Source organism: Diprion similis, chromosome 10, assembly GCF_021155765.1.
Source record: "Diprion similis isolate iyDipSimi1 chromosome 10, iyDipSimi1.1, whole genome shotgun sequence".
In the NCBI taxonomy this organism is placed as follows: Eukaryota; Metazoa; Arthropoda; class Insecta; order Hymenoptera; family Diprionidae; genus Diprion; species Diprion similis.
Window position 1 is genome coordinate 9,070,466 of NC_060114.1, and position 27,541 is coordinate 9,098,006.

A 27,541-nucleotide genomic window follows, 5' to 3' on the forward strand; every position below is an offset into this window, starting at 1 on the left:
CTGTATCGGCCTCTTTGAACCCGGCAGGCGCCGCTTTTTCGCCAAAGAGCACGTCAGGTTGGGTTAGGAATTGCAAAGGACAAAAGACACGCCTCCGCACCGACGAATTGCACCCAGATAGACCTAGTCGTAGGGTTGATACTCTGCCCTAATTCGCGGTTACGATCTTATGCGTAACACAGCATAACATCACAGGTATCAGGTGATAATTACAAAACGGCATGAAATATTGCGTTAATAATTGCGCTCACGACACGTGGTGACGAACCAAAGTGCAGTTTAACCACCTTTTGCAATCAAAGAAGAGTATTTTTTATGTCATGTATGGAGGAAATGTAACAATTCGGACTAGTACTTGTGGCGGTGACAGTAGTGACAGTGGTGTCGATGACGATAAACTGTAGTCAAACGTCGCGATCGTGTTCATTAATCTCCGATTAAATTCGAGGCTATAGGTCGCAAGGGCTGTGATTAATGCCACTATACATTACAACTGATCGAGAAATTGATCCGAGTTATGAATTCGAAGATTTCGTTGCTTCGAAGGCGCCCATGGCTGACCTATAGCCTCTACCAACTTGTTAAATCAAGGGCTGAACCCGCACGGATCGCGCATTATCACACAGTATGCACAGGCATATCACAGCTTCAGCCACCTCCGCCAGAGCTGATAATATCATTGTTTACACACGTAAATATCTGCGAACTATGACTTACAAACGCATCGTTCCTCCGACAGGATATTTACCACAAAATGCGGGACTCGGGCGTTGATCGAGGAGCGGCGCAGAGGCGCCGTAAATTCTATCAGGACGAAGACGAATTCGTCGTCATCGAGGATTAATAAGCGTGCGGCGGAGAATCGACACGTAATATCGTCGGCTGGATGGACAACAAACAAACAGCATGAGGACTGCGGGGCAAGGGTAGCACAAGGGGCTGCTGCACCTTTTATGGTGGGCGGGAAATGGAGACCGACGTATCATCCGCAGCAACATCATCGACCGCGGTAATTACCGGTCGAAGGAAGAGGAGGAGGAGAAATGAGAGGAAGGAGATTAAAGAGTACACAACTAAGGATATTAATGTCAATAACAAGGAAGATATTAATGATATCAGCTGTGATGATGATGATGATGATGGCGACGAGGACGACGACGACGACGATGATGATGATGACGATGATGAAGATGACGACGAAAATCAGCAAGAGAATAAAAATTATAATAGTGGTATTGATCCCTCGGGGATAATATTTTACGATAATGAGGAACGGAAGTTAAGCAACCGAGAAGAAATTGAAGACAATCTTGAGGTAATCCTAAAATATATATCGAATTTTGTATTGATTAAAATGAAATAATCAGTGACTGCTCGATAGATTTTCCTAAATTCATCTCTCTCTCTCTCTCTCTCTCTTTCTAAAATTTTCGTGAGATTTTTTTGCAACTCTGTTCACTCATGCCACTCTTTTTTTCCCATGTGGAACCATGACGTCCCTGCAGGAGGGCGGCGGCTGTTTTACCAAGGAGGGATTTCTCTTGAAACAAACATGGTCATTCCAGCGATGGAGGAGGCGATATTTCAGATTGAAAGATCAAATGCTTTACTGCTCGAAGGACGACGAGGTGAGTCTACGGAATTTCTTTTCCATTAACAGGCGCCCGTAGCACCTACGACGCCATGCGTGTGTACACGCGTGTTTCAAAAGTATGCGTGTATTTACGCCGGCGAGCCGCGGGTGGCCGACCAAAACACTCAACTCACTCGTACAACGCAAAGAATTACTCATTTTCGTCACCACTGAGCACGCAACGCGACGCGGGTGGCGCAGCCGATGCGCCATGGGGTGCACGCGGCAGCAACCGGACACACGCGAGTGTCGACCGCCTGACGTCCGGAAGTTTCACTAGACGTGAAAAGGACAAAAGAAACAGCGATACTTTTTCCCCCTAGGCCCCTAGTTTCGACCTTTCACAATGGGAAATAAAGGTGACTAGAATTTCGACGATAAGCTGAAACCAATTTCACGGGACCCTTCAAACTTCGGTGACTTTAAATGAAATCAAGAAAGTAACGAAAAAAGAAATGGCTTTATTCCTTACGTCCTGAATCTTTGCGGAAAGTTGTTGGGTGGTTACTATTTGTTCTCGATCCGGATCTCTTCCCAGGGATTTCGTGAGAATTTGATGTGTTATGTATATACAGCTGGGATTCCAAGCGGCAAAACGATTCACAATCAGCCGGAATTAGAGATGAAAGCTTGTGAGAAAAATCAAATTTCCGGCGTGGGGCGTACGTGCCGTGAAACCTTGTTCAAATTTTCCTAACTTCCGATTACAAAACTCTATCATCCACTCCAATTGGTATGTAAGATTGCGAGAGAAGATTATTATCCTTCAAGAAAAGGAGAATCTATCAGTTCTTTTAAACGAATTCTCGATAACGCGTGCATTCCTCTTTACATATTTAAGTTTGGTTTGCCATCTCATCATCCCACTAATTGTTTTTACTCTGCCCTTCCTATCCGGTCTACTCTTTCACTTGACTCTTCATAGAAAAACAAAAGCAATTCAACGATACACTATATTTGCATACTCGTCGTACACGTAAACCATAATTTACAACCGCCAAAGATGAACAAATAATTTACGAGGGAAGACAAGGCGCAGCTGCGGTTCTCCATGGGACCTGCGCGTCGTCGGTTCGGCGCGCAAAGCCAAGTTCGGATCGTTCGATCCGTCGGCCCGCGTCGCAGGGCTGCAAGGCGGGTGGCAGGCGGGTAGGCAGAAGAGAGTGGCGGCAGTCAAGAGGCCGTCTCTCCGCCGCCGCGTCGGCACTTGCTATAACTTGGCTGTCGCGATCCCGCCGCGATACCTGTAACACGTCGTACGCACCGCGGTCAACGGACAGACTCGAGTTTTGTTGCACTAGGCGCATCAACGAATTGCAACGAACCAGCCGACTGCCCGACTCGCCTAGCCCAGTCACCGCCGCGTGTCTTAATCTCAACCCCATAATAATTCGTGTTATACCGTCACTGTATTTACGTGTATTCGTCGCGTTAAACCTGCGCAGATATCGCCGTGTGCGGAGATAAACATATAAAAGAAGTCTTAAATTTCCAAACTCATTAATTGATAACCGACTCTTTTCTTGTTTAACCATCATAATTGAAAACATAAAAACAAACAATACACGAACTGTATTGCTAGATCTGATGTGAAAAATTATCACAATTTTAGAATAACCGCTCACAACTAATTATCTATTATTCATTATGAAGCTTATAATAATGGGAACAAACGTTTGTAGGAAGCGAGTACTTGAAACAAGCATAATAATTGCAACAACAATAACCTTACGTTGATACCATATATATATATACACACACACATATACATACAATATAATATAATACCACACACATTGATGTGTGGTCGATCACCGACGGTTGACAATCAAATTCTTTCCTCTTCGTGTATGAAAAACACGAAATGTAAACAAATCTATAAATTAATGATAATTTTTTAGGTAGACTTTTTTTAACGTCATATTTTAGCCGTGTGATAAACGTGTATAATCGTAACAGTTTTGCCGATTAAAGTACGAAACGGGGAGAGACGAAAGAACGAAATGAGAAAACTACGAGTTGATAAAGAATAGCTTGGGTTCGTTTTATTTGATTTCGTTGCTCGTTTTCTATGTTATTCGATTTGCACACGGTTTCTTCGGAGCAAAAATTATATTCATGTACTAAGCCTTACAACTTTGGTAATAAGTAAAATAATATATAAACATTGAGAGATATTGAAGAAAAGAAATTAAACTGTATATTATACTTGGAGATGCGATTCGATAACTCAAATGATTAATAATAATTAATAGTAATATTGATAGTAAAGACGAATGTAAACATTCCACTCGACAATCACTTGAAGGGTCTTCACACATAATATAGGTATATCTACCATAATAACAGAGTAATAATAATTATATTTACAATAATAATAAATCGAATTTAAGCTGCGCGTGTCCAACCATAAATTAAATTCAAAACGTGGAAAATGAATCAATAAAAGCCAAAAGAAAAAATTCGTAACTTTTAAGTCAGGAGTGTAATAACAAAGATAAACATAATATAACACAGATTTTATAAATTTTGAGAACGAGCGTACCAAATAAGCCTCAGCTCTTATATGGTGAGTTTACCGTCCTGAGTAATATCTTTTGTTTATAATCTATTATTGCCGGTAAGAATTACATTGTAACAATTTAAAAAAGTTTATTATATATTCATTCAATTACTATTTTATTTCACTTCTTTTTTTATCGTTATTATTAACAATCGAACTTGAGCAGATTCACTGTGTCCACAAAACTGAGGTTACTTGCGTTTATACCGTTATTTTTTCTACAAGAGTCGGAAAGAATGATTGATGGATCGACTCATAGCTATCGGCACGGCAAAGATTTCCTCTGCACTGCATAAAGTTGATATAGTACCTGCGAAACTTAAGAAAAATCTCATCGTTCAACGTTCAATAAAAATTTAAATAATCGCGTTGAGTATACGCATGGAAAAACATCATCGAGATCGAATATCAAATCAAGAATTTTTTTTTCGATATCCCCACGGGTTTTCCCTTGCTCACGTTTCTCTTATTAGTTTATTATTGTCCTTGTTCTTTTCCCAGAGGAAATACCATAAAAAATTGTTCGGTCAGTGGACCGTCGCGGCGTTGGTACGAACAAGTGATTGGGATGTATGGGGCAAAAAATTTAATTGCGCGGTAAAAATAGAAATAATTTTTCCGACAAAAATCTTGCAACAGAATTATCTGTTGAATGAACTCCATTAAAGAAAAAAACTACTGTCGATGTGGTTATATATATAAAAAAAAAAAAAAAAAAAATTCACAACACAGATGAACAAGTATACAAATGATTTGAGTAAAACCATAAAAGAGAAAAATCTAAGTTTTTACGTCGAACTTGAAGGAATACCGTAAATATATATTGTATATGTATATGCAGCTCAAGTGCGACAGAGTCGAAAGATCAAATTTTCGCACGAAATTCCTGAAATGTGTATGGGTATAAGACGCATGTCCCATAAATGTACTATTATACAGAGGTATTCATATACACATAGGTGTACAGGTAGAAATACGTATACAAAAGCCGCGGCAGGAGCAGCAGCAGCAGCAGCAGGGGATGCGGCGGTTATCTCTTGACCTCCTTTCAGCCACCGCTCAATATACACGCGGTATACCAACGTATAATACTATACTTATACTATAACACATGCCAACTATACCGTAATACACGAAAAAAGAGATTGAGAGGGAGAGACGAGGAGAGATGCAACGCTACAGGGGCGTGGAGAGAGGTGACTCTTGTTTAATTCTAACAAGCGTCGGTCTCCTCCTTCTTTCTTTTTATCTCTCTATCCCCCGAATTCTAACTACCAAGACCACCACCATCACCACCACCACCACCAACACCACGAGCAGCGGGAACTGAAAGGTCAAAGTTCAGCGGTTACGAATTCGGAAAAGAGGTCAGAGGGCTGCGGGAAACTTGAGAGAGGGATGACTGTGAGGTATATCTATAGAGTGAGGCTCGATATGTGCCTGTCATTCCACTTCCTCGATGTGGAAAAAAACCGAAATTATTATAGGTATACTACTACAGCTTACAGGGATATAAAAGGAGCCATTTACATTCCGTGGGACAAGGAAGGAGACAATAATAATCCTCATGGAACGTCTCGCAGCAGCTTCATATCGGAAAAAAATGAGACAACCAAAGACTCGATGAAAACGGAGACTCCTGAAATTCAAATTGGTGGATCGATGGTTTCCTGGTCTGTTTTACTGACAGTAGGTATCTGCTCGCGGTCGGTGAAACAGCGCGATGATCTATAACCAATTTCAGCCCCGGGGGACACCCTGCGGGATATATTATCAGAAGGAAGTACAAACAACGAGCACCGTTATCTATAATTAAAATCGTTGGGTAGCCACGTATACCGTATAATATGGCTTGTAGATAGATAGATATGCATCGCGTTTAAACTTGCGGGATGAGCGCGTCTGGTATGTGAAATTTTTTAATTGATATAGCGGACGGAGTTTCCAATTCTCGGGTTAGGGAAACGCACGTAACGATGCTATCGGTGTTTCTCTGTCTGACCGCGATGCCGCCCTGTTTGGCCTGCCGAATGAAAATCGATCAATCTACTACGCGGGGCTTTTTATTGGGGGACACTCCGTTTAATCTCATCGACGTTAGCAATTTAATCTCCGGGTTTGCACCCTGGACGTCGGTTCTTATATGGATGTATCGTAACACGTCTCACAATCAGTGGCCATATCCTTGCCTTGCAGATCGACAAAGATCGAAGACGACTCTCGACCCGCTACGACTTCATCGACCAGGTTCTTCAGATTCAGAAAATCTCTTTAATTAAAATGGATGGATAGATAGATATAATTTATTGCATGTGCATTGTGTTGTACAATAATTTTACAGAAAGTTAAGATCACTCCAGGGAAACAAAAAAGAGTATAAGGACACAAAAAAAAAAAGTAATAAATACAAGAAATATGTAAGGTGAACGGAGGAAATAAGTGGATTCTGTAGTTCGCCAAATACCCTGGCAGAAAATTTCCGTGCAGTACCGGTGTAGCTAAAGGCGTTGGCATATCACTATTTACCTTTAGAGTATCGCGAACTTTTATATACATCCTAGACTATGTACGTCAGGTGTATACATACGGTATACAATATACACCCTTATACCGCAGCAGAGGGATTTCCTACTCAGGGGATATGAGATCACATTACTCATTCGTTTTGCTCTGCTCTAGTCTCCGCGTCAAAACAACGCGTTAAAATATTTTACCGCTACCGAGGCCCCAAGCCGTGTTGCTCCCACGATGCAACAGTATAATAATTCAGTAATATTATATCGCCGTTGGCCGTATTCTCTGTAACTGTTCTTCTCAGTTCTTGTATTATTTTACTTATTATTATACAAACATCTACCTTACTTTCGAGAATTTTCTCATTCGGACGGTAAAAGATTTTGGGGAATGAAAAAGAAAGAGTAATACACATGCACGCAAAATTCGAATGAGATATCGCATCATTTTCGCGTTGTTAGAAATCGATGTCAGAGCTTCGGGGTTTTCCGTCCCGCAACGTATTGATGCGTATGTGGGTCTGCGAGTGTGCTGTCACGCTTGAAAATCATTTTCGCCCTCAATTAACTGAGGTTGGATTCTCCTGAAAAGGATCGAAGATCTTGTGATGTCTCTTCATTTCACGCCTCAATCGTTTTCTTCTGCTCTGCGATCGACTCAACTGACCTACATTGATGCCAACGTGCATCTTCGAGTAACATTCTAGCCACATGAAACTGTAAAACCAAAACATGTAATACCCGCATTTCATGATTATTACACTCCCAAAAAAGTCGGGTATCATGTATTTGATATTTATTTGCTCGTTTGTTCACCCTCCGTGTTATCGATGGCTACCGATACGTCGGTAAAACAGTACCGGACGTTCACCCCGTTGCCGTCGCTCGGGCAATCAAGAGCTGCCTGCATTTGTCGCCATATTGCATTACGTGCCTATATATTGCCGGTTTTCTGGTTGCCATATTGAATTTCAGGATGATATTACGATCTGATACGAGCGGAAGGGAAAACGGGTTGATGTTCAGGAGCGTTTTAGAATAGACGGAGGAGTAGCGGCAGCATCAGGCGTCAGCGTCAGAGCCGCCTTGTTTTCCAACCCCTCGTTATCCCGGTTGACTCTCTTATCAGCCACCTGATCCGTCCCTCATTCTTCTCGTCCTTCTTTTCTACCATCATTATCCGCTAGGCAGCAGAGAGAGACACTTTACCTCGCCGAATAAATCTCGACGCGTTGCTCGCTCTTTCGTTTTTTCGTTCCTCCTCCATTCCGCCTTCAAAGCCGAGGAGGAAAGTGCTCTCGTTGTGTACCGAACATGATTGGTTGTGTTCAAGCGGGCGTAGAAATTTCACGGCTGAGAGGTAAATGGGTGTACCTATGTATGCCTCTGTGCTGCATGCACATCTCGGTACCTGTACTTATACTATAAATACTCCTGTACGTATATACGTACGTATTGCAGCGTGCACTCGTGTATCAGCGTATCGGATACATAGGTATAGTTAAGCACACGAAGAGCACACAATGTACTCTACACAGCGTATGTGATGTAGGGTATAGCGTTTCGACTGATGCCGCTGCTGCTGAAGTTGAATTATAAATTCCGAGGCATGCAGGACTCCATTTGGTTCTTTAAATATCTTTGGTCCGTATCGAATAAAAAAATTGCTAAAAAATGCAAGATGGCCGTTGAAAATTTGACGAATGAGTTAGAGAATCATTAAAAATGCAAGAATGGCGAAAGGCTTGCTGTTTTAATTTCATCGCCATCTACCGATATTTTTACACTACGGTGTTCTGCCCCTCGATATATTAAATTCAATCCACCCTCGTTCTCTCATATCTAAATATAATACGTATGTAATATATACGTATCTTCTGCTTTCCACCAATTTTTTTTCGCTGTTTTGTTGTATCCTCAACCATTTTCTTCATAACAACTTGACTGAAACCCGAGGCGTGGGTCACATTATTCCAAGAAAATTTCCAGCTAGTGTATCGTGTGACAATGATCAATAAATTGTGTTATTATCCAATGAGAGAAAAAAAATCTAGAAGGCGTTCTTGGGTAACGAAAGCGACGCTGTGACGCCTAGTTAAAGGCAACCCACCAATCACAAGAGACAGCTGCTATGTTATTTGTTAGGGGTTACTGAACAGCGATGCTGAAGATGTAACATGTGTCTGTCTTGAAGGTATGACTAACTTCACGCTTGTCAGGGGTGTAAATATAGATTAACATAAAGATTGTCATTACGTGGAAGGGAAGAGAAGGGGATCAAATATCAAAGCCGCGTGTAAAAATCGACAGCACATTGTACGAATTGATATAATTGTGTATATACGTATTTACAGGTTGCCTCAGAGTAAGCAACCCAGCATGTCGGGTTGCCTATCGTTCCGTTCCATCTATTACTTGATAACACTCGATTATCAGCTGGTCATTTAATTCTAATTATAAAAATATGAAGTCGCAATCAAAACTTGGTAGTAAGCTTCGTCAGACTTGGATTGTGTTTACAGAATAAGCTACTCGAGAGTAAAATCTAAAACTCGCCACTCTGCCTTTGTCATGTTTTTCTTCCGTTCTCTTTTTTCTTGAAATAATACGATGGCAGAGAAAAAAACCGTAAAGTTTTGCAAAGCGAGGGATTTTTTTCCAACGTGGGTGAACCGTGTTTACATGATCTACAAACCCAAACTTATTCCCACTGATTTTTTCCCTGTTATTTCTCTTTTAGTTTACGTTTGCGTTTTTTTATGTGTGTTTTTTTCTTTCTTTCTGTTTCTATCGTACTGAGATAATAAAGCTCGAATGACGGAGGCGCATTATATACTCAAGCGTGCTCTGCAGCATACTGCTGAGAGGGGGTCGGGGGGGGGGGGGGGGGGCTGTTATTGTTAGACGTTTGTTTATTGCATCTGTTGGTAGTGCAGAGAACGTTTCTCTTTGTTATGTAGGTATAGGTGCGAGGGAACGCGGCCGCGAAACCCGTTAAATTCCATCATCAGCCTCCACCTTACACCCACCTACCCATCCATCCATCCACCTATACCTATACCTATACCTATACCCTATTCAATCCGGCGTGTCGCGTTATAGTTCTCGTGACGGTCGTCGTTCCTCACAATCAGTTTCGCACTGTCGTTCCACCAGACAAGTTCAACCCGCCAACCAGCCCCTCTATCTTGCGTTGCATCGGTTGACCATCTATCAGTAGCTCACAATTGTTCTATATTCCCGCTGCTGTAAATGGTAAATGGCGGTCCAGTGTCATTTTCCTTTTGTTCATTATTTTTTTCTTTTCGCTTTCTTTCTTCCGATAGTCAATTTCCTTTAGTTTGAATTATATTCGCGTATACCTGCAAAGTTCACCGGGAGAAACGAGTATAAACAGACAATATGTGTGCAGCATCGGATTCAACCACGTGTACGTATCACTATAGTGTAGCAGCACACTGCTCTGATTTTCGAGATTAAATATTTTTCAAAATTATTTATCGTACTGAAATTTGGTCTCAAGTTTCTTTCTTCGTTTTTCTGCTCATTATTTTGCCATTTCATTGCAGAGGAGATTAAACGCTTCTCGTCGACATCTCATTTTATCAAATTCATATACATCGATGCAGTAGTCTTGAAAATTCGTCAGTTTTTTATAAGCCGTAATAGAACATAACATAACGAATTGTAACTGTAATCTTCACGTGAAAATTTTTAATCTTTACATCGAAAACTTGTTTTTGACGAGTGGATCACGAGGCAGACGTGCGGGCGCGTCGACGCCTTATACACCTATATCGTTTGGTAAAAGTTGCAGAGCAAGCTGTATTGCAACAACATTGCACATACATCATGCATGTGACGTATGTATTTAGCCGCACAAGCGTACAACGTCTATAACCGAAGAACAATTCACGAGCCATCAACTCGTCCGATCATCCCGGGGGAGGAGATTGCAATTCTATATTTGTCGAGTGTATGTACAGATTCCTGATTCGTATCAGTACGTTATGTGCACATACACCTGCGTACGGCACAAGGCATTCGCATAGCTTATGTACATACACAACAAGGAGAGGAGATGAGAGAATAAGGGAAGGGAAGAGAAGGGAAGTGGAAGAAGTAGAGTGGAATTCTATAATTAGAACAGGGTGCGCGTGCTAACCGATTTTATACCCTCCCGATGCGAATTGTTGGCACTTGCAGCGCCGCAGCAGCATCGACCGTTCACCGTTCTCCGTTTCGAATATCCCGCGCTTTTGTCTTCCTCCCAATACCACGCGGGGATTCCCCTGGCCGGTTGTCAGGCGCTTCCTTCCGTACTTCGCTGTTTCTGTCGCAAAGTCAGTCTCGAGGAGTCGGAAGTCTTTATAGAAATTTCATGGAAATTTCTTGACTTCAATATTCTCTCGCAGACGGAAACTCTCCGACGCTACTGTGACACTGTTACGAACAGTTTCCAACTCCCACATGCAACCGTGTAATCGAATGTACCTTCATTGTACTCCGCACACCGAGTTTCCCGAGTTTACGCAGAGACTGCAGAATAACCGACAGCCAATTTTACGCTATTTAACTATCGGTTCTGTAGCGCAACAGAAGACTGTAATGAGCAAAAATTAGAGGCTCGTTTTACAGTGTGTTTATAAATTCTCTACGAATCGAGTTACATGAGCGATAGATTTTTTACCTTGGTAAAATACAATGTGCTGTGCCAATGAAGGAGTGATTTATTGTTCTCGTAACCTGTAGTCTTGTTTCATTGCAGCCTGTGTAACGAGTCTGTGATTTATTGAAATTAGTGAAACGATACACTTCGGAAATTTGAACGGAATTCTTTCGTAATGGGATCTCTGTTTTTCTAACAGTTGTTATTATTGAACTTGATTTGCAACGTTGATTTCGTATTGCTTTTTACTTTTTCCTCGCAACTCACATTTATTGCTTTCGTTTTAACTGTTATTATTTTTTTTTTTTTTATTCAGTATGAAGTCTGACCGAATTGAATATTTTAATGCACATAAAAAGTGTTGAAGCTCACAATTCTCTTGCTTGGCTAAAGAATGATTAAAGGATTAAAATGAAACTGTCTTTTCACATTTTGTTTTAGGCTGGCATATTCGACGAGATTGAACTGACCGATCTGACGTTCGCGGAATGCAGTATTAAGAACGCGAACCACAGTTTTCAGGTATTTATTATCACCTATTTCATTTTGAACACGTATATCTATGACTGCATTGCATCTGCGTGCGGTGAACTGTACCAACGATCGCATCTCGGCTCGAATCGCGTTAAGTGCGAAATTCGCTGTTGATCGCAAAATAAAAAATTTGATGAAATCCATTCCATCGTTTTCCCGAATTACGTATTTTACTTAAGTATACCAAACTTGTACAGCTGATCAACAGCAGCAGATCTTCTACCTTTTAGCTAATTCATACCTGGGATTGACGGGTTAATTAAATGTCATTATTGTTGTTATGATTATAGATTTACATTCTTATCCCTGATATTATTATCGTTGTTATTGTTATTAGTGACGTGGCGTGAAGTGAATGCAAACGACGATCTCTTTGAGAGACCCGCGTGTTTTTGACAACGTTGGCTAAACCGATCGACCGCTGTCGTTGTCATCGTCCTTTAGTTATTTTTAAATTGTTTTAATTGCGTATCGCTAATGAAAACGGAGCAATTATCATTATTACTCCGATTATTACTTTCCTCAGGGGGCCATTGTCTTTTTTTTATTTATACGCATACGTAAAGGCGTGGCGATCAGCGGTGTTTTACATTTATCTTAATTAATCAACCAATTATTTAATTGACTAGTATGTATATATGCTCAGACTTATACACCCATACATGCCTGTGTATGTACAAAGTTTTTTTTTATGTAATTACGTATAATCGATGCAGGGGGATAAAAAAATCACCTATACCTATATATATATCTCTGAAACGACAAGGCTTGCAAATATATTAATGATACGAGGTAAAAAATATAGTATAACGACGCGATAAAACGAGGGATCGATTGTTTTAATGAAAAAACGTCCTTTTCGTGGACACAAGCGGTGATGACGCGGAAAGCAACGAAATGAAGGCTGAAAAAAATTGATTCAATATTTACAAGAAAAAAACGTATATACGGCGGTTAGAATAACATGTAACTACCCGATAATCATACTTATCAGTTTTAAACTAGGAATGGATGGAAGTATTATACCGATGTTTATGTATACATGTATGTAGAGAAGAGAGCATGCGTCGGTTTATCGTTGATACACGCCCTAATTCAGGTTTCGCAGTCTGTCGCGTAATCATATTTTGCAATTCTTTTTTTATTTGTTACAGAGAAAAATCTCGCATTTTTCTTCCCTATTATTTGACTGTGTAATATTTACTGTCTATTTAGAATTTTTTTTTTTTCGATTTGTACCGGTCGAGAGCTGAAACACATTCAAAATTGGTTCCCAAATTGAACCAACTAAACGACATATTAACAAAGTTTTTGTAAAAAGATGGGATTTCCCAGATAAAAAACGGTGCCAACGTGTTTCTAGCCTCGATTAGTGTTGTCATTGGAATAGAAAATAGATTGCCTCCTGTGAGGTTTGAACTCACGACCCCTGGTTTACGAGACCAGTGCTCTACCACTGAGCTAAAGAGGCTTCACGTGATCGAGGTCTTTTGTGGTCACAATTTAATCTTATAAGAATTCCAAAGTGACTTGTTGAACTTTTTGAACTTTTATTTCATGTTTCGATTTTATAAAATATAAGAGACACTTCCGCTTTCCGACGGAATCTCTATTATACTGTATATTACGGAATTTGTTGATAACTGACAGTCTGAAACGACGCTGATTGTAGAATTCGTCAATTTTCCAAAGACTTATATTTTTTGTAAAGCTATTTAATTTGATTTCAAAATTAACTCACTGTTACTCGATATATCGACCAGCCCATCTACCGACTCCGTGATTACCGGACACATCATAATAATTTCGTTGCAAGTTTCTGATTCCGTTGTTACCGACATTTCGCTTAGTCCACTCCGGTAACTTTGGTTTCCAAAATTATCGGCCCGAGGTATCAATGACTTTGTCTACTTATCGATCGATATTGCAGAAAGCGATGCGTATTCTTGTTTGAATCTTTCACGGTTGATGGACATGCGCGATGAAAAGTAGGACAGCTAGCAGGAAAAGAGGCGGCAATCCGATATAATAATGAGAAATGTAAAAAAAGACACGTTAGTCAGTATGCATGGAAGATCGTTGAATTTCGACACCCCGTTTGCAGCTCGTGTCGTTCTTCCACCTCTTCGCGATCGACGTTACCTAGTTACATCTGATCCGGAGCCAGTCAGTTAGCTGGCTGTAGCAACCGGCTTGATGAGAAAGATCTCTTTTGTCGCATGTATGTAATAAAATTCATGTGAAATACAGGCATCTTAGCAATGTAATTGAATTAATTGACTAATCTGGGAAAATCGGATGCCTCGTCGTAGGAAAAGAAGAGAATTAAAAAACAAAAAAGAATCAAAAACAAATGATAACCTGCGAAAATATTAGTTACGAAAAACAAAAGCCTGCCGACAATTAATTCTCACATCTGCACGCATGATCTATCCTCTCGCTGACTAAATGCCGCCTCCGAAACAGCAGCGCACGCGATCACGATTCAAGGTACACACTACATACACAATGAATAGAAACAAACGCGGATAGGTGTGTTTGATTTACATATCCGCACGTCAAAACACGCGTGCGTCCGAACGATATTACAGCGTGACATAACCTAAACTTCAACCCAACGCTTCAGCCCGCTGCGCCCATAGTTGGGCTTATACCTAAACAGCTAGCAAAATTAACCTCAATTTAATCTTGAATATCATCTGAACTTGGACCTGATCGAAACCTAATTAATCTCAAAGTCCAACCTAATTTTAACCTCCCTTTCGCCTGGAATGTTTGTGTGAAACCCGTGGTATTTACACATGTGACCGATCCTGCTGTTGATTATGGGCCCGCGCAGTCGGAACTTGAATCGCAAACCAAAGGGATGATTTGGGGTTAATAATCATAGACCCAACCTAACCATGTAAGCATTTTTCAGGTTATGCACTTTTCAGTTTAGGCAACACATGCGTGTCATAATTATTGTATGCATGCGTGTGGCGTGGATGTTGCCATAATTACACCACTGCCTACGCAACGCCAATGGGGGAAAACGGGGGAATGGACTTAATTTTTTATCAGACAATCTGATTTCTATTTACTTTAATGAAGAATAATGATTAGAGTAGGAGCAAAAACTAGAGACAGAGGGAAGTAGAGAGAGAGGAAGAGAAGGAAAGCGACAGTGACGGCAAAGGGGGGTACAATGAGAAGAGAGGCCGTCGCTATAATCACCTGATATCTTACCTTAAATATACCTGCTCGCTATTGTTGTTTTTATTCTTACTTTTGTCATAATTCAGTTCTTAATAACGGTGTCGTTTCCCTCTGTCTGGATATCATTCTCAGAATTACTGTTGCACAGTTCTTAAATCCTTTCTTCGTTCATTCGCTTCGTTTGCAACACCTTTTACGTAAAATGAATCTCAACGTTTTTTTCACTCTGACATGCCGCGTGCTCTACATTGCTTTTTGGCAGGTTTGTTCACTTCCTTTCGTAGTGTCTTTTGAGAAAACAGATATTTAAAGAAAGAATATAAAAAAACACACGAAGATGTAATATAAAAATTGATAAATTGACGTAAAACTGAAACCCCCAGGTTGTAAACGGTTCCAAAAACTTTGTGTAGAAAGAAAGACAGGGGAGAAGTTCCTGGAATTGATGGACCAACTGTTTTCATTTTTCCTATCAGTCAAAGATTCAATTGTTACTGACAGAGTAAAGAAATTGTACATATTCTCAAATTTTTCCTGAGATAAACTTTAAAGTATTACTTAAAAAAAACCTATTCACACTCACAACAGATGAATAATTCAGAGTTATAACCGATCGATTCCAGGTGATAACACCGTTCAGATCCTTGGTTCTCTGCGGCGAGAGCAGACGAGAGATGGAGGAGTGGTTGAGCGCTCTGCGAGCAGCCGGCGAGGGCAGATCGCAGGGTGGTGAGCCAGGTCCTGCCGAATTGCTAGGAGGGAATCACCATTGGTATGCGACTAGTCACGCGAGACCAACGTACTGCAACGTCTGCAGAGATGCGCTCTATGGTAAATTGCTCGTTATTCTTATGTCATCGAAATCAGTGCACCTTGTAACTGTAAACCTCCTGTTCTATTCTTGACATTGATATTGCTTCAGGCGTCACGTCGCATGGTCTCAGCTGCGAAGTGTGCAAGTGCAAGGTGCATAAGAGGTGCGCGGCAAAGGCGATCAACAACTGCAAATGGACGACACTCGCTTCCATTGGAAAAGACATTATCGAGGACGAGGATGGGGTAATATTGCGCGCCTCAGTCGAATAGATTTCCAGGAGAAGAGTAAATGTGAAAATCCCTGATTGTCATATTTTTTTTTCACAGAATATCACGATGCCTCATCAGTGGATGGAGGGAAATTTGCCAGTTTCCTCAAAGTGCTTTGTGTGCGATAAGACCTGTGGCTCAGTTCTCAGGTATGCAAAACTAGTCTGAGCAGTCCTTTTATCGGTTCCTAACTTGCATATTTATTTATTTATTTATTTATTTATTTATTTATTGAAACATATCCTTATATCTAGTCTGATTCTTGATTTTTCGATTTTTCGTTTCATTTTTCACACCTAGGCTTCAAGACTGGCGATGTCTCTGGTGCAGAGCGACAGTCCATACTGCCTGTCGACCCGCCATTTCTATACGATGTCCGCTGGGGCCAGCTAAAGTCAGCGTTGTGCCACCGACGTCACTGCACAGCATTGGTAGCCATGTTTATCTTCTTATTCAGCCACTTATCAAATTTTCCTTTCATCCTGAAATTTTTAAAATGTTCGAACGTCGTGCAGGAAGCGACGAAGCCTGGGAAGCGGTGAGACCTACGGGCTGCAGTCCGCTACTCGTCTTTGTGAACAGTAAATCCGGCGACAATCAGGGAGTGAAATTTCTCCGGAGGTTCAAGCAGCTCCTCAACCCGGCACAAGTCTTCGATCTCATCAATGGTGGACCTGGACTTGGGTAAGCAGTTGACGATCAGTTCTTAACGTGGACATTTATCATCCTGTGTAGGGAGAAGGAGAATAGCTTAGGATTATAACGTTTGTTCGCACAGGCTAAGGCTCTTTCGACACTTTGATCCATTCCGAATCCTCGTCTGCAGTGGCGATGGTTCAGTGGGTTGGGTTCTGTCCGAAATTGATCGGTTAGGGATGCACGTGAGTAATGGTCCTCCGATATTCCCTTGGCATTCGTTTGTTTCAGTATTTCTGCAGCTGTTTTTTCAGAGTTTGTATTTTTTCCTTTGTTTTCACTTTATCTCTTCCCTGTTTGCGCTATGCCATTTCCGATTTTATTATTTTCTTAAGATGAAGGTTTTTCTCTCGCATCAATTTCGTCACAAGTGCACGTCTATTGGTCGCCTACCCTTGCCCTAACTTATCGCCGCAAAATTCTCAACGCATGGTGTGTCTCTTCTATTATTTTATTTCAGGTATTACAGAAGCCTGAGCTTTACTCGTCTTTGGTTACGCTAACGTTAGCTAAATTTATTTTTAGCCGGTGAGTAGTAGTAAATGCCTATTTACCTTGCAACTTTTAATGTCAAGCACTATGTGTCGTGCTCTAGAATCTTTACAATCGTTCCAGAAACCTTTTAATGCATACTCTAAATTCTCTTTGAGATCATCGTCAACTAAACACTTTTTAACATCACATGCGAATGATTCGACACACTTCGATAGAGATGTATCTTTATCGATTTGGTGACTTTTTCACATAGTAGGAGACAAAGATTGTAGAAATATTATAAAAAGCATTCAAATCGTAAACGTAGAAACTTCTATTTGTTTTTTTCCATTCTACTGTGCACCTTTTTCCTCTTTCCTACAAAATCCGCTAATCATCCATTACCTTTCTCGCGCAGAAACAATGTCAGGTTGGCGTTCTACCTTTGGGCACGGGCAACGATTTGGCACGAGTACTGGGCTGGGGGGCGTCGTGTGACGATGATACGCACCTACCCCAGTTGCTGGAGAAGTACGAAAAAGCAAGTACCAAGATGCTGGATCGCTGGAGCATAATGACCTTTGAGCGGAGCATCTCGCTGCCGGGGCCAAAGATGTCGCCGAGTCCAACGGATCCGGCACTGAACACAACGATCGCCCAGCAGTACGAGGACAGCGTCATCACCCACATAACAAACATCCTTCAGTCTGATCAGGACAACGTCGTTTTGTCGAGCGCAAAGTGAGAGGAAGAGATTGGATCTTTTTCGTCGTTAATCTCTCAGTTGCTAATTCTGCTTGTATTTTCAATACGCAGGGTTCTATGCGAAACAGTGAAGGATTTCGTGGTGCGAATATCGGAGGCCAGTCAAAACACAGGGGACCAGCAGCTGGGCGAAAAGTGCAATATACTCCAGCAGAAACTCGATCTCCTACTACAGACGCTAGACAAGGAGGAAAGTTACTTTTCTGATAACAACGAAGATGACGCCACACCCCAGATGACCCTGACGACGCCAAACCCACTGCCTGTCGATGGCCAGGAGAAAGGAGCTTTAGAAAAACCTGAAAAGGATATGACCAATTTGAAGAGGATCAGAAAGCGGAGACGCTTCATCGAGCGGGAGGCTGTCATGTCCAGGCAAGTGACACGGTGGCTATTTTTCAAGAAGACCAATTTCAGCCAGTTTGAAACCTGATGCTTTGCTCAAAAACCTCTCACAACAAATTATAAACCCTCTTTTGCTTAACTTTCAGAGCGAACAGCCTGAAGCGAGCTATAAGACGGCTAGTCGAGCACACAGAACTTGTCGTAGACGAGCAGAACAGTTCGTCGTCAGACCATCAGACGGGCAAAACACCTAACATAACGATAACGTACGACGACACTTTGGCAGTAGATGAAAAACGAGGTAACGTGGCTTGATATTTTCTCGAACAAAGAATGGCTGTAACATTCGGAAAGACAGGAAGTAAACGAGGATGAAATTTGCAGAGAAACGAGACCAACTCAATATTCCTGGACTTCGACCGAACAACGTCGAGCTTCTCAGTGTCATGCCAACCATCGACTCTGCCAGCAGCAATGAGCCCTCTCCGTGCGCGAGCCCGACCCCCAATCTCATCTCACTTAGCCCGATGCCAGATCTGAGACGGGACTCTCAGGCTGAGGAAATGCTTACACTGCCTGCACCAGACGGCTTCGCTGACAGCAGGAGAAACAGCTCGAACTTACCTCAGGGGTATGTGAGTCAAAATCGTTGAGTTTAATAGCGAAACAATGGATTTGAATGCACACTGCTCAAATTCATACAGTCCAATCGATTACGAACTTTGCTTATTTCAAGTGAAATTTATTTTTTTATTTCTTTTTCAACGAGAAATGCCCAAACAGAAGTAAAACAAATTATTAATAAAATGTATGGATGAAGCACTCACAACCAATATAACAAAGGTAATGTAAATATGACAAAAAATTTCCTTCGAGAAAACTATGTTGCTCGGGAATGATGCTTTACTGAATTGATCTAATAGTGTATTATATGTTAATGTATTGATAAATTTCCCTTGAACGCTATATTCATTTTCGGCCTATAATGGACAACATCAGAAATATCACCTTTTTTTTTAATAAAAGAGTTATTAATGAAAGTTTACAAGCAGTTGGATAAACATGAATAAGACACTACTCGTAACAAAATAGATTTGTTTTACATAATGCCTTGGACACAGAGATGGTATGGCTAAATATGTCCAAACATCTCGCATGACGGTTGACCAACTCACATAATCTGTTGAAGATCGATTTATAGCGCATCTCACTACGGGGAATAGAAATAGCAAATCATTGGCAGTTATCTCTTAGCATTCTCCCCGGAACATGCATTCCAAAAATACCCACCATCTCGGGGCAATCTGTCAAATTGTTAAAAACTTTAAATAAGATACAATTATCAAGTGCAATTCATTTTGAACTAAGAATTCCGAAAAAGTAATAACTCTCGAATCAAGAACCGCTTTAGGAAAATTTCAACCGTTTTGTCTTTTCCTGTTCAGCGTGTTTAGCTTCGAAGTGCCGAGCATAGATGTAACAGCGATGAATCTGCGAAGAGACGATGTGGAGCGAGGATCCAACGAGGGAGGAATCGGACAACCTGAGACCCCGTCCGACATCCAGGTAACAGTAACAAGCACAACGCTTGATACGAGCTCGCCGTCGGACGATACGACGATACAGGACACAATGATATCGCCGGACACGGATTCGCCGAACTCAAGGAACGCGTCGCCGGACGAAGGTGTCAACCTCAGAAAATTCGACCGCGAGAGGAAAGTCGACGGGTCGAGGAGCAGCTTCAGCTGCAGCAACAGCATTGTCAGCTCGGACAGCATGATGCTGGATAGCTCGACGACGATGGACTCAAGGAACCTGACGGTCAAGAACAGTGAGAGCGAAATCGGTGCGTGTACAATCTCGCGTATATCAATCTTTCACCAATTGGGAATGAAAGTGCGGCGCTGTGACATCTGGTGGTGAAAAAATGCCTCACTCGAACCGGGTCATATTTAATTTTAAAACTCCTCCATCGTCGTGTTTTTTGCGTTGTATCGATTCTGTACTCAAAAACTAAAGTCTCACAGCTTGCACCGAGTTTTCTGCACTTTCGTTCCCTCATAATTGACCTAAAATAATCCGCTGACAGCCCGGTTCTCGGCGCCATGTTGCTCGTATGCCACGCCCCCACATTCGTTCCCAATAGGCGATGATACCGCGTGGATAACCTCGCGTCACGCTTTTCAGGACACATAGACAGCGACATTCTCGACACTACGAAGCATTCGGACAGTCCAGAGATGGGGCACATCGATTCGCCTGACAACTCCGACACCTGTCACAGCGACGGACAGAACTCAGAGAGCATCATCGATGATCTCAGCTCCCTTGGACAGGATCTTATCAGTGCAATGATCGGTGAGAAGTACGACTCGGTCAGGGACTGTCTCAAGTCCGAGCAGCCCGAGAAACCACAGAAATTCTGTAGTCTCGCGCAGTTTGTCGAGGGCAATGACATCGCCAGGCGATCCTTCAAGAAACCGGCACGGAACGTGAGAAAAGTCGACAAAGAGGTAGAAAGATTTTACGATAAGAATTGATGCTCTCTTCAGTTATTTTCAATAATGTCATTATACATTTTAACTTTCACTATTCTTTTTTAGAAAAAACAAAAAAAAAACAAGGGAAGTTGTTACAATCATCTCGAAACAGAATAGCTGTTTTCACTAGATCTTTACATTTGGAGATCTAGTGAATTCCCTACGACCATTTTCAGATGAATGTCTAGGTGTATGTGATCAATTTTTCGACAGACATTACCTAGTACGAATGCATTGACTTTTACAATTCTGGTCTCAATCGATGGGGATACTCTTGAGTTAAGACTGATTAAATTTGGTATTCGATCGATTCAGCAGTTTTCGAGCTATTCGAATAGCAAAATTGTTAATGAAACGGTTTCGTTTGATGATATTTTATTAGCTAAAAACACATCGAGATGAGCAATAAGAACCGCTTGTTCGCAGGTAATGTTCAAACTCCAGATAGCGGCTTCTTCTACCGATCTGACTGAGGACGCGGATGCCAAAGGGAATGGAAACAACCCGATGGAACTGACGACAGAGTCGAAAAACCCTGAGGAGGACAGAATCTCGGATCTGCTGAGCCCTGTCTGCTGTTTTACCGTCGCCTCTGACGCAACACCGACTAGCGAAAAATCGCCGCCCTCCTTCCCGCCTGTTATTAGTGTGATTGTCGACCCGCCGAGTCCGTCGATGTCGATAGATCATCACGAGGAACTCAACGCCCCGTGCAAAATCGACCCTCGGTATCGACGGTACAGTGGAGGCAGCATGGAAAAACGTGGGTTGCCGATCGCTTTAGAAAAACTTTCCGAAATTCGATGCATCACAGCGTTTTCTGTTCCTTAGTGAGCGTTGAGCTGCCAGGCCTTGGATGTTCGCCACAAGCAACGAGGCGCATAAGCAGCGGGAGCCTCCTCAAGGCCTCGGAAGTCGTTTCGCTGGCCGCAAGCGCTGCCAGGTTCGGCGGTTCTAGTCTCAGTCTAAGACACGAGCGTGCAAAGTCCGTCGACAAGAGCAGCGAGGACGCTAAAAAGCTGCCGATCATAAATCCCCTGGTTCAGCTACCGATGTGGCCGAGTAAGTACGTGTTGAGGGGCCGTTCACTTGGAAATGAATTGAATCTTTCCAATTAAACTAATGCCTAATACATATCTTCTTCTTTTAATAGTTGCCAAACACTTGTAGAGTTCTTCTCTGGTACATAAGTAAATAGATAAATAATTCAATATTATTGATTTCTAACTTATCACGTGATTTCCATTGATTGCCAATGATTTACGATCGTCCGAGGCTATTTTCAGTATTTCAGTAGGGAAAAGTCAGGGAGTTTTGAAAATAAGACTGGAATTTTGAGTCTGTCGAAGAAATAAACTCGTTCCTTTACAATCGATCTTGAGAAAAAATAACTGCACTTAAAACTTTGGTTACTGGAAAAATACTATTTTCAGGCTGGAATATCTGGAATATCTGGAGATCTCCTAGAACGTTGGAAAATTAAATATGATCAATGAAAAATATGTTGTAAACTAGAAATCAATTACGTTATTTCAAGTGATTCGCAACAATTTCAAATAATTTCAGATTTTGGCTCAATTGGTTTACCATTATTTCTAAGAACATTGTAGTCATCCAATTTCTTTTAATTAACAATTTGATTTCCAATCGTTGAATATATGACTTCCTCCAGCGCACCAGCTCTCGATACGGGTCGTAATCGACCATTTTGGACGTGAAAATGATCTTCCGATATTTCCAGATGTCAGCAGAGGAGCCGGACTGATCAGCCAAGCGCTTCTGGCCAATGCCGACGCGCTTTGTGCCGCTGTTTCTCCTCTCATGGATCCGGACGAGACTTTGCTGTAAGATGTTTCTGTTGAAATTTGATTTATCATGTTAAAACTTCCGTCGTTACAATTTTCATCCGGGAAAATTGACCACGAAACGTTTTTACAAAAACCTATAGGGAAGGCTACTACGAGCGCTGCGTGATGAACAACTACTTCGGCATTGGTATAGACGCTAAAATAAGCTTAGACTTTCACCACAAGCGCGAGGAACATCCCGAGAAGTGTAGATCGCGCGCAAAAAACTACATGTGGTACGGCGTTCTGGGGTCTAAACAGTGGCTGCAGAAGACTTACAAGAATCTCGAGCAGCGAGTGCAGCTCGAATGCGATGGGCAGAGAATACCGCTTCCCTCGTTGCAAGGCATCGTAGTTTTAAACATACCAAGGTAGTTGTTTTTGCCGTTTTATCGAAACACCCGTTTCCTCGTTTTCCCCGTTATTTTCAAACAACATTGAAGCAAAAAAAAAAAAAAAAAACTCGTTTTCACACAGTTTCATGGGGGGGACAAATTTCTGGGGTGGCACCAAGGAGGGTGATCTTTTCCTGGCGCCGTCCTTCGATGACAGGATACTCGAAGTCGTCGCCGTCTTCGGATCCGTACAAATGGCTGCCTCACGTCTGATCAATCTACAGCATCACAGGATAGCGCAGTGTCAGACAGTTCAGATAAACATTCTCGGCGAGGAAGGAGTGCCGATTCAAGTCGACGGCGAGGCCTGGATTCAGCCGCCGGGAATGATCAGGATAATACACAAAAACCGGATGCAAATGCTGTACAGGAACAGAGTGAGACTCAACGGAAAAAATTATTCCCCATCTGTTGGATGAAAAAAAAAGTCAACGAGCCTTCGTGCTCAGAATTCATACTAGCTTTGATCAAATTTGATTCGATATTATCCACCTTTGTTGTCGTCTCAACCGAAATTTCTATTCTCTTCTTTCAGGCGCTGGAAACTTCTTTGCGAACCTGGGAGGAGAAGCAGCGAAGCTCAACCTCGACGTCGACATCGCAGTCGACGTCGACTTTGTCGGGCGGTTCGCAGACCCCGTCGTCGCAGGTGGACGCCAGGCCGTCAAACCTGAACGAGGAGGAAATGGCCGTGTTGCTGTCGTTCATCGAGACTGTGACGACCCTTGTCAAGTGGGTCAAGCTCCTCATAATCTCGCATCCTAGTCTCGAGCCGGACTTGTATCAAGTAGCGGCAAGGACGGCGCTCAGTTTGGAAAACGTTCATCCCGGTGGAAAGATTATCCAAGGGGTCCGTATCTGTCGTATTTGAATAGTACTTTCTATACCTAGGCTGTAAAGTAAGATTTTGCAGCCTCATAAGAATTGTGCGTTTCTCACTTGGTCCGTAAAATCTTACGGCCGAGGTGCGAAAACAGTTTTTATACGAGAATCCCTAAAGTATCGCATTTTCGGTCGTGTTTTACGCCGAACAGGTGTACTGTACGAATACTCAATCGAAAAGTAATTTTCTCTTTTCGGACACGACGAGACGTTTGCATTTGAATTTCAGCCAGACTTGAGGCCCGTCGTCACGGAGCTCGTTTCTAGCGCTCGACAGCTTTACGAAGACTCTTGTGAACTGCTCAGAGACAAGGCGCATAATTTGGTGAGAAATTTACCCCCCCCCCCCCCCTTTCCGACCCCATTTCGCGACTTATCTCTATTTGTTTGTCGCATCATTCTTGAATCAATTTTCATTCACAGAGACTGAGAGAAGACCTGGAAAGCAAATTGTCTGCTTCGTTGGCTGGCATGGAACAAGAACTGAGGAAATGTGTCTTCGATGAATCCGGCACCGGTCTCGTCTACCTTCATCATCTGCAGGCTGACGAACAGGTACAATTTATCCACATTATTTTCATTTAATACACGATCGCTCTTTCCAGGGTAAATATTTACCTACATCTTTTTATATTATACACGCACACCTTTTCTTCAAACTCTACAATTAAGTTATATCTGTTTGTAAATATTTTATCATTGAAACTTGCAAATTTGGCGCTTGTTTTGCGGTTGCATTTAATTTTCTGCGAAGATGACAGAAAGAAATAGAAAATAGCTCATGAGATGAAAAATTACCAATTTTTTTTAGAAAACCAAAGTAATTAGTTGTTCAAACCAATACATAATTGCTGACGAATGGTGAAAAAATCAACCTAAATCGTTACAATCGACTGCGATTGGTATTAAAAAAGTCGGTTTAAAAATTTTTGTCCAAATTTAGGAAATTTGCTTTGGAACTGCGAAACTTTTCGATCATAGGATGTTTATTTTTATCAATATATGTATAAAGCAGGAACTTGTTCAACTACAACTAGTCGGTTTTCGAATTATATTTACTCGCTGTCAAGCCTTCTAAAGTACACATAAAATTCTCATTGACAAAACTATATCAGAAATTTGTCGTTATTGTAGAAGTAAATAAATTGTTAGTATCGTTATCTTTATCATATCATTATTAGTCGTTGTCTCGTCGTCACAACATATCTTTCATAGCCTCACGAAATCCTCCCACACGCATTTTTTTCTTATGTAAAACATACTATTCTTAGTATTACTACGATTATTATTACTGTTATTGTTATTAGTATAATCATGGTTATTATTATCATCGCCACTACTATTATCATCATTATAATTAATAAATTGTCCTGTGCTTTTGTTTCGGATTGACTGAGTACTCAATTCAGTTGCTGGTAATACGCTTTTCATCAAATTTATAGTACCTAATTATATATATGTGTATACAATTTATGTGTGTATGTATGTACATAGGATATATAATTGTATGTGTAACGATATCAGCAGAATAGACCGATTGGTTCGTTGCTTAATTTTCAGTTTTGTTTTTGGATTCGCTTGCTAGTCATGCATATTTACAAGTCATTACGCTCGATACGCTTCGCTACTTTGGCTAATTTTATTTAACGATTGGTATTTTTATCACACAATACAAAAAAGGAAAACGAAACTGGCAGGAAAATGAGGAAAAAGACTGATACACAGCATGTTCGCATGTTTACTATTGCACAACGGTTTCTTTGGTGAACAAATATTCCTCGTTCATTCTTTGCTATTATCATATTATTATTTGTGAAATTCGTGTTTCAATATCGATTCAATTTTTTTGGCTGAAAGATGAACCGTTCACCAAAGATAGCGCGGCCAGCTGAGGATCTCTGTGTAATACTAATACACGCCTAACGTGCCTAGAAATTTAACAAGCTTATGGCTGGGTTCACCGATTTTCAGCGAACTAGTTTACGATCGATATTTCGATCCTTCTGCAAACCGTGCCGATCAAAATTTCGACCAACGATCAGGTTTGCTGAAAATTAAACAAGTCAGGGTTGTTACAGACCTAAGAAAATCTGGAAATTCCATTTACAATCTGAAACTCGAAATCCAGTATCGATACTTGTGATTATGTAACGATTGTAAATTTTATTCCGTTTCGATTAGCAAAGAGTTTCGTAATTCTCTGCGATAGGAATTAGAGAATGTGAAATATCATTGTACAATTTCGATTATAAAGAGCTAAGATTTGTAACAACCTTTGATTGGTGGACTTTGCTTCCTTTAATGTAACAAATAGAACTAACAAGGCTAACAAGAACGCCCTTAACGCTGTTCTTCGTCTGTAAATCTGGCTCCACAGGGTGATAAAAAGAATCGTCACCGAGGATTGTTCTGGTTAAAGTTTCGCCGGACAGGATGGGGTTCGGGAAATCATCCCGGCGGGTCGGTGCCGGCTCGCGATCAAGCGACGACTTGGAACGTGCCCGAGGTTTGCTCGTGGCTTGAGAGTCTTCAGCTTGGCGAATATGCTGAGAATTTCATGTCGCACGATATCAGAGGTAAGGAGTTACTCACCCTGGCCAGAAGGGATCTCAAAGAGCTCGGCATTACCAAAGTCGGACACGTCAAGCGAATTCTACAGGCCATCAACGACCTTAATAATTAGTAGAGTTCGTTATTATCGCCTTCGTCGTCGTCGTCTTCATAGTCGATTTGTCTGTTCCTTGACGATCGGATTAAACGTTAACGAATAAACTAATGATCTGTTAGTTGGAGTGCAATCATTCATGACGATTGTGACGATTTTCGAACTGCTAAAGAGAGAAACAGAGGAACTTGCGATGATGAAGACCAAAAACCAAAGATAAGATGATGGAGAAGATGAGACAAAGAAGTAGAAACGGAAATCGCTACTTTTCTTCCTAATAAATATGGAATATTATTAGAATTTTCCGACGTGAGAACCAAAGAAACGAAAACTAGAAAGGAGCCAAAAAAAAAAAAACCGACAGGTATTTATTCTAAAGCACTATATATTTAAGCTAATATAATACTAATGATTATAATCATCGTCGAAGAAGGAAAGGATAAAGGGAAATTCTTAAACTCTTTTCTTTGATAATAATTTACATATTTCACCTCTTTTACCATTACTATTAATTTGAATCAATAACGACTACGACGACGACAAAAGTGAGTGTGGCATCTAAGCGTGAAAATGAAGAGAGAAAAAGACATTGTCGATCGAATAATTCACCTTTCCAACCTTTGCCGTGTGACACTATTTTTTTTTATTTTTCAACTACAATTGTAAAAATTTGCAAAAAACGTACAAAATATACCAAAAAGCTCTTTAGACTAATTCGTACTGGAATCCGGCG

At 41.3% G+C, this 27,541-nt stretch overlaps 1 protein-coding gene and 1 non-coding gene across 2 annotated transcripts; one reads left to right on the top strand and one right to left on the bottom strand.

The window, feature by feature from the left end:
* Window positions 1-1,498: 1,498 nt before the first annotated feature.
* On the top strand, window positions 1,499-27,387 carry LOC124411032 (diacylglycerol kinase eta). Its single transcript, XM_046889865.1, has 24 exons — window positions 1,499-1,628; window positions 11,820-11,900; window positions 15,734-15,941; window positions 16,033-16,169; window positions 16,254-16,345; window positions 16,497-16,627; window positions 16,712-16,880; window positions 16,975-17,077; window positions 17,418-17,420; window positions 17,785-18,107; window positions 18,183-18,506; window positions 18,623-18,777; window positions 18,861-19,107; window positions 19,922-20,325; window positions 20,667-20,992; window positions 21,464-21,782; window positions 21,851-22,081; window positions 22,761-22,863; window positions 22,968-23,237; window positions 23,344-23,638; window positions 23,797-24,111; window positions 24,373-24,468; window positions 24,567-24,698; window positions 26,521-27,387. Exons 1-24 carry the CDS (start codon window positions 1,602-1,604, stop codon window positions 26,824-26,826), a joined length of 4,797 nt encoding a protein of 1,598 aa, XP_046745821.1. The 5' UTR covers window positions 1,499-1,601; the 3' UTR covers window positions 26,827-27,387.
* On the bottom strand, window positions 13,312-13,383 carry Trnat-cgu. The gene has a single exon. It is a non-coding gene; the product is annotated as a tRNA-Thr (tRNA).
* Window positions 27,388-27,541: the final 154 nt, after the last annotated feature.

Coding starts and splice junctions, on each gene's coding strand:
- LOC124411032 (XM_046889865.1), top strand. CDS start 1,602: ATGCTTTACTGCTCGAAGGACGACGAG. Junction 19,108..19,921: donor AGCTCGAACTTACCTCAGGG/GTATGTGAGTCA, acceptor TTTCCTGTTCAG/CGTGTTTAGCTTCGAAGTGC. Junction 20,326..20,666: donor GAACAGTGAGAGCGAAATCG/GTGCGTGTACAA, acceptor CACGCTTTTCAG/GACACATAGACAGCGACATT.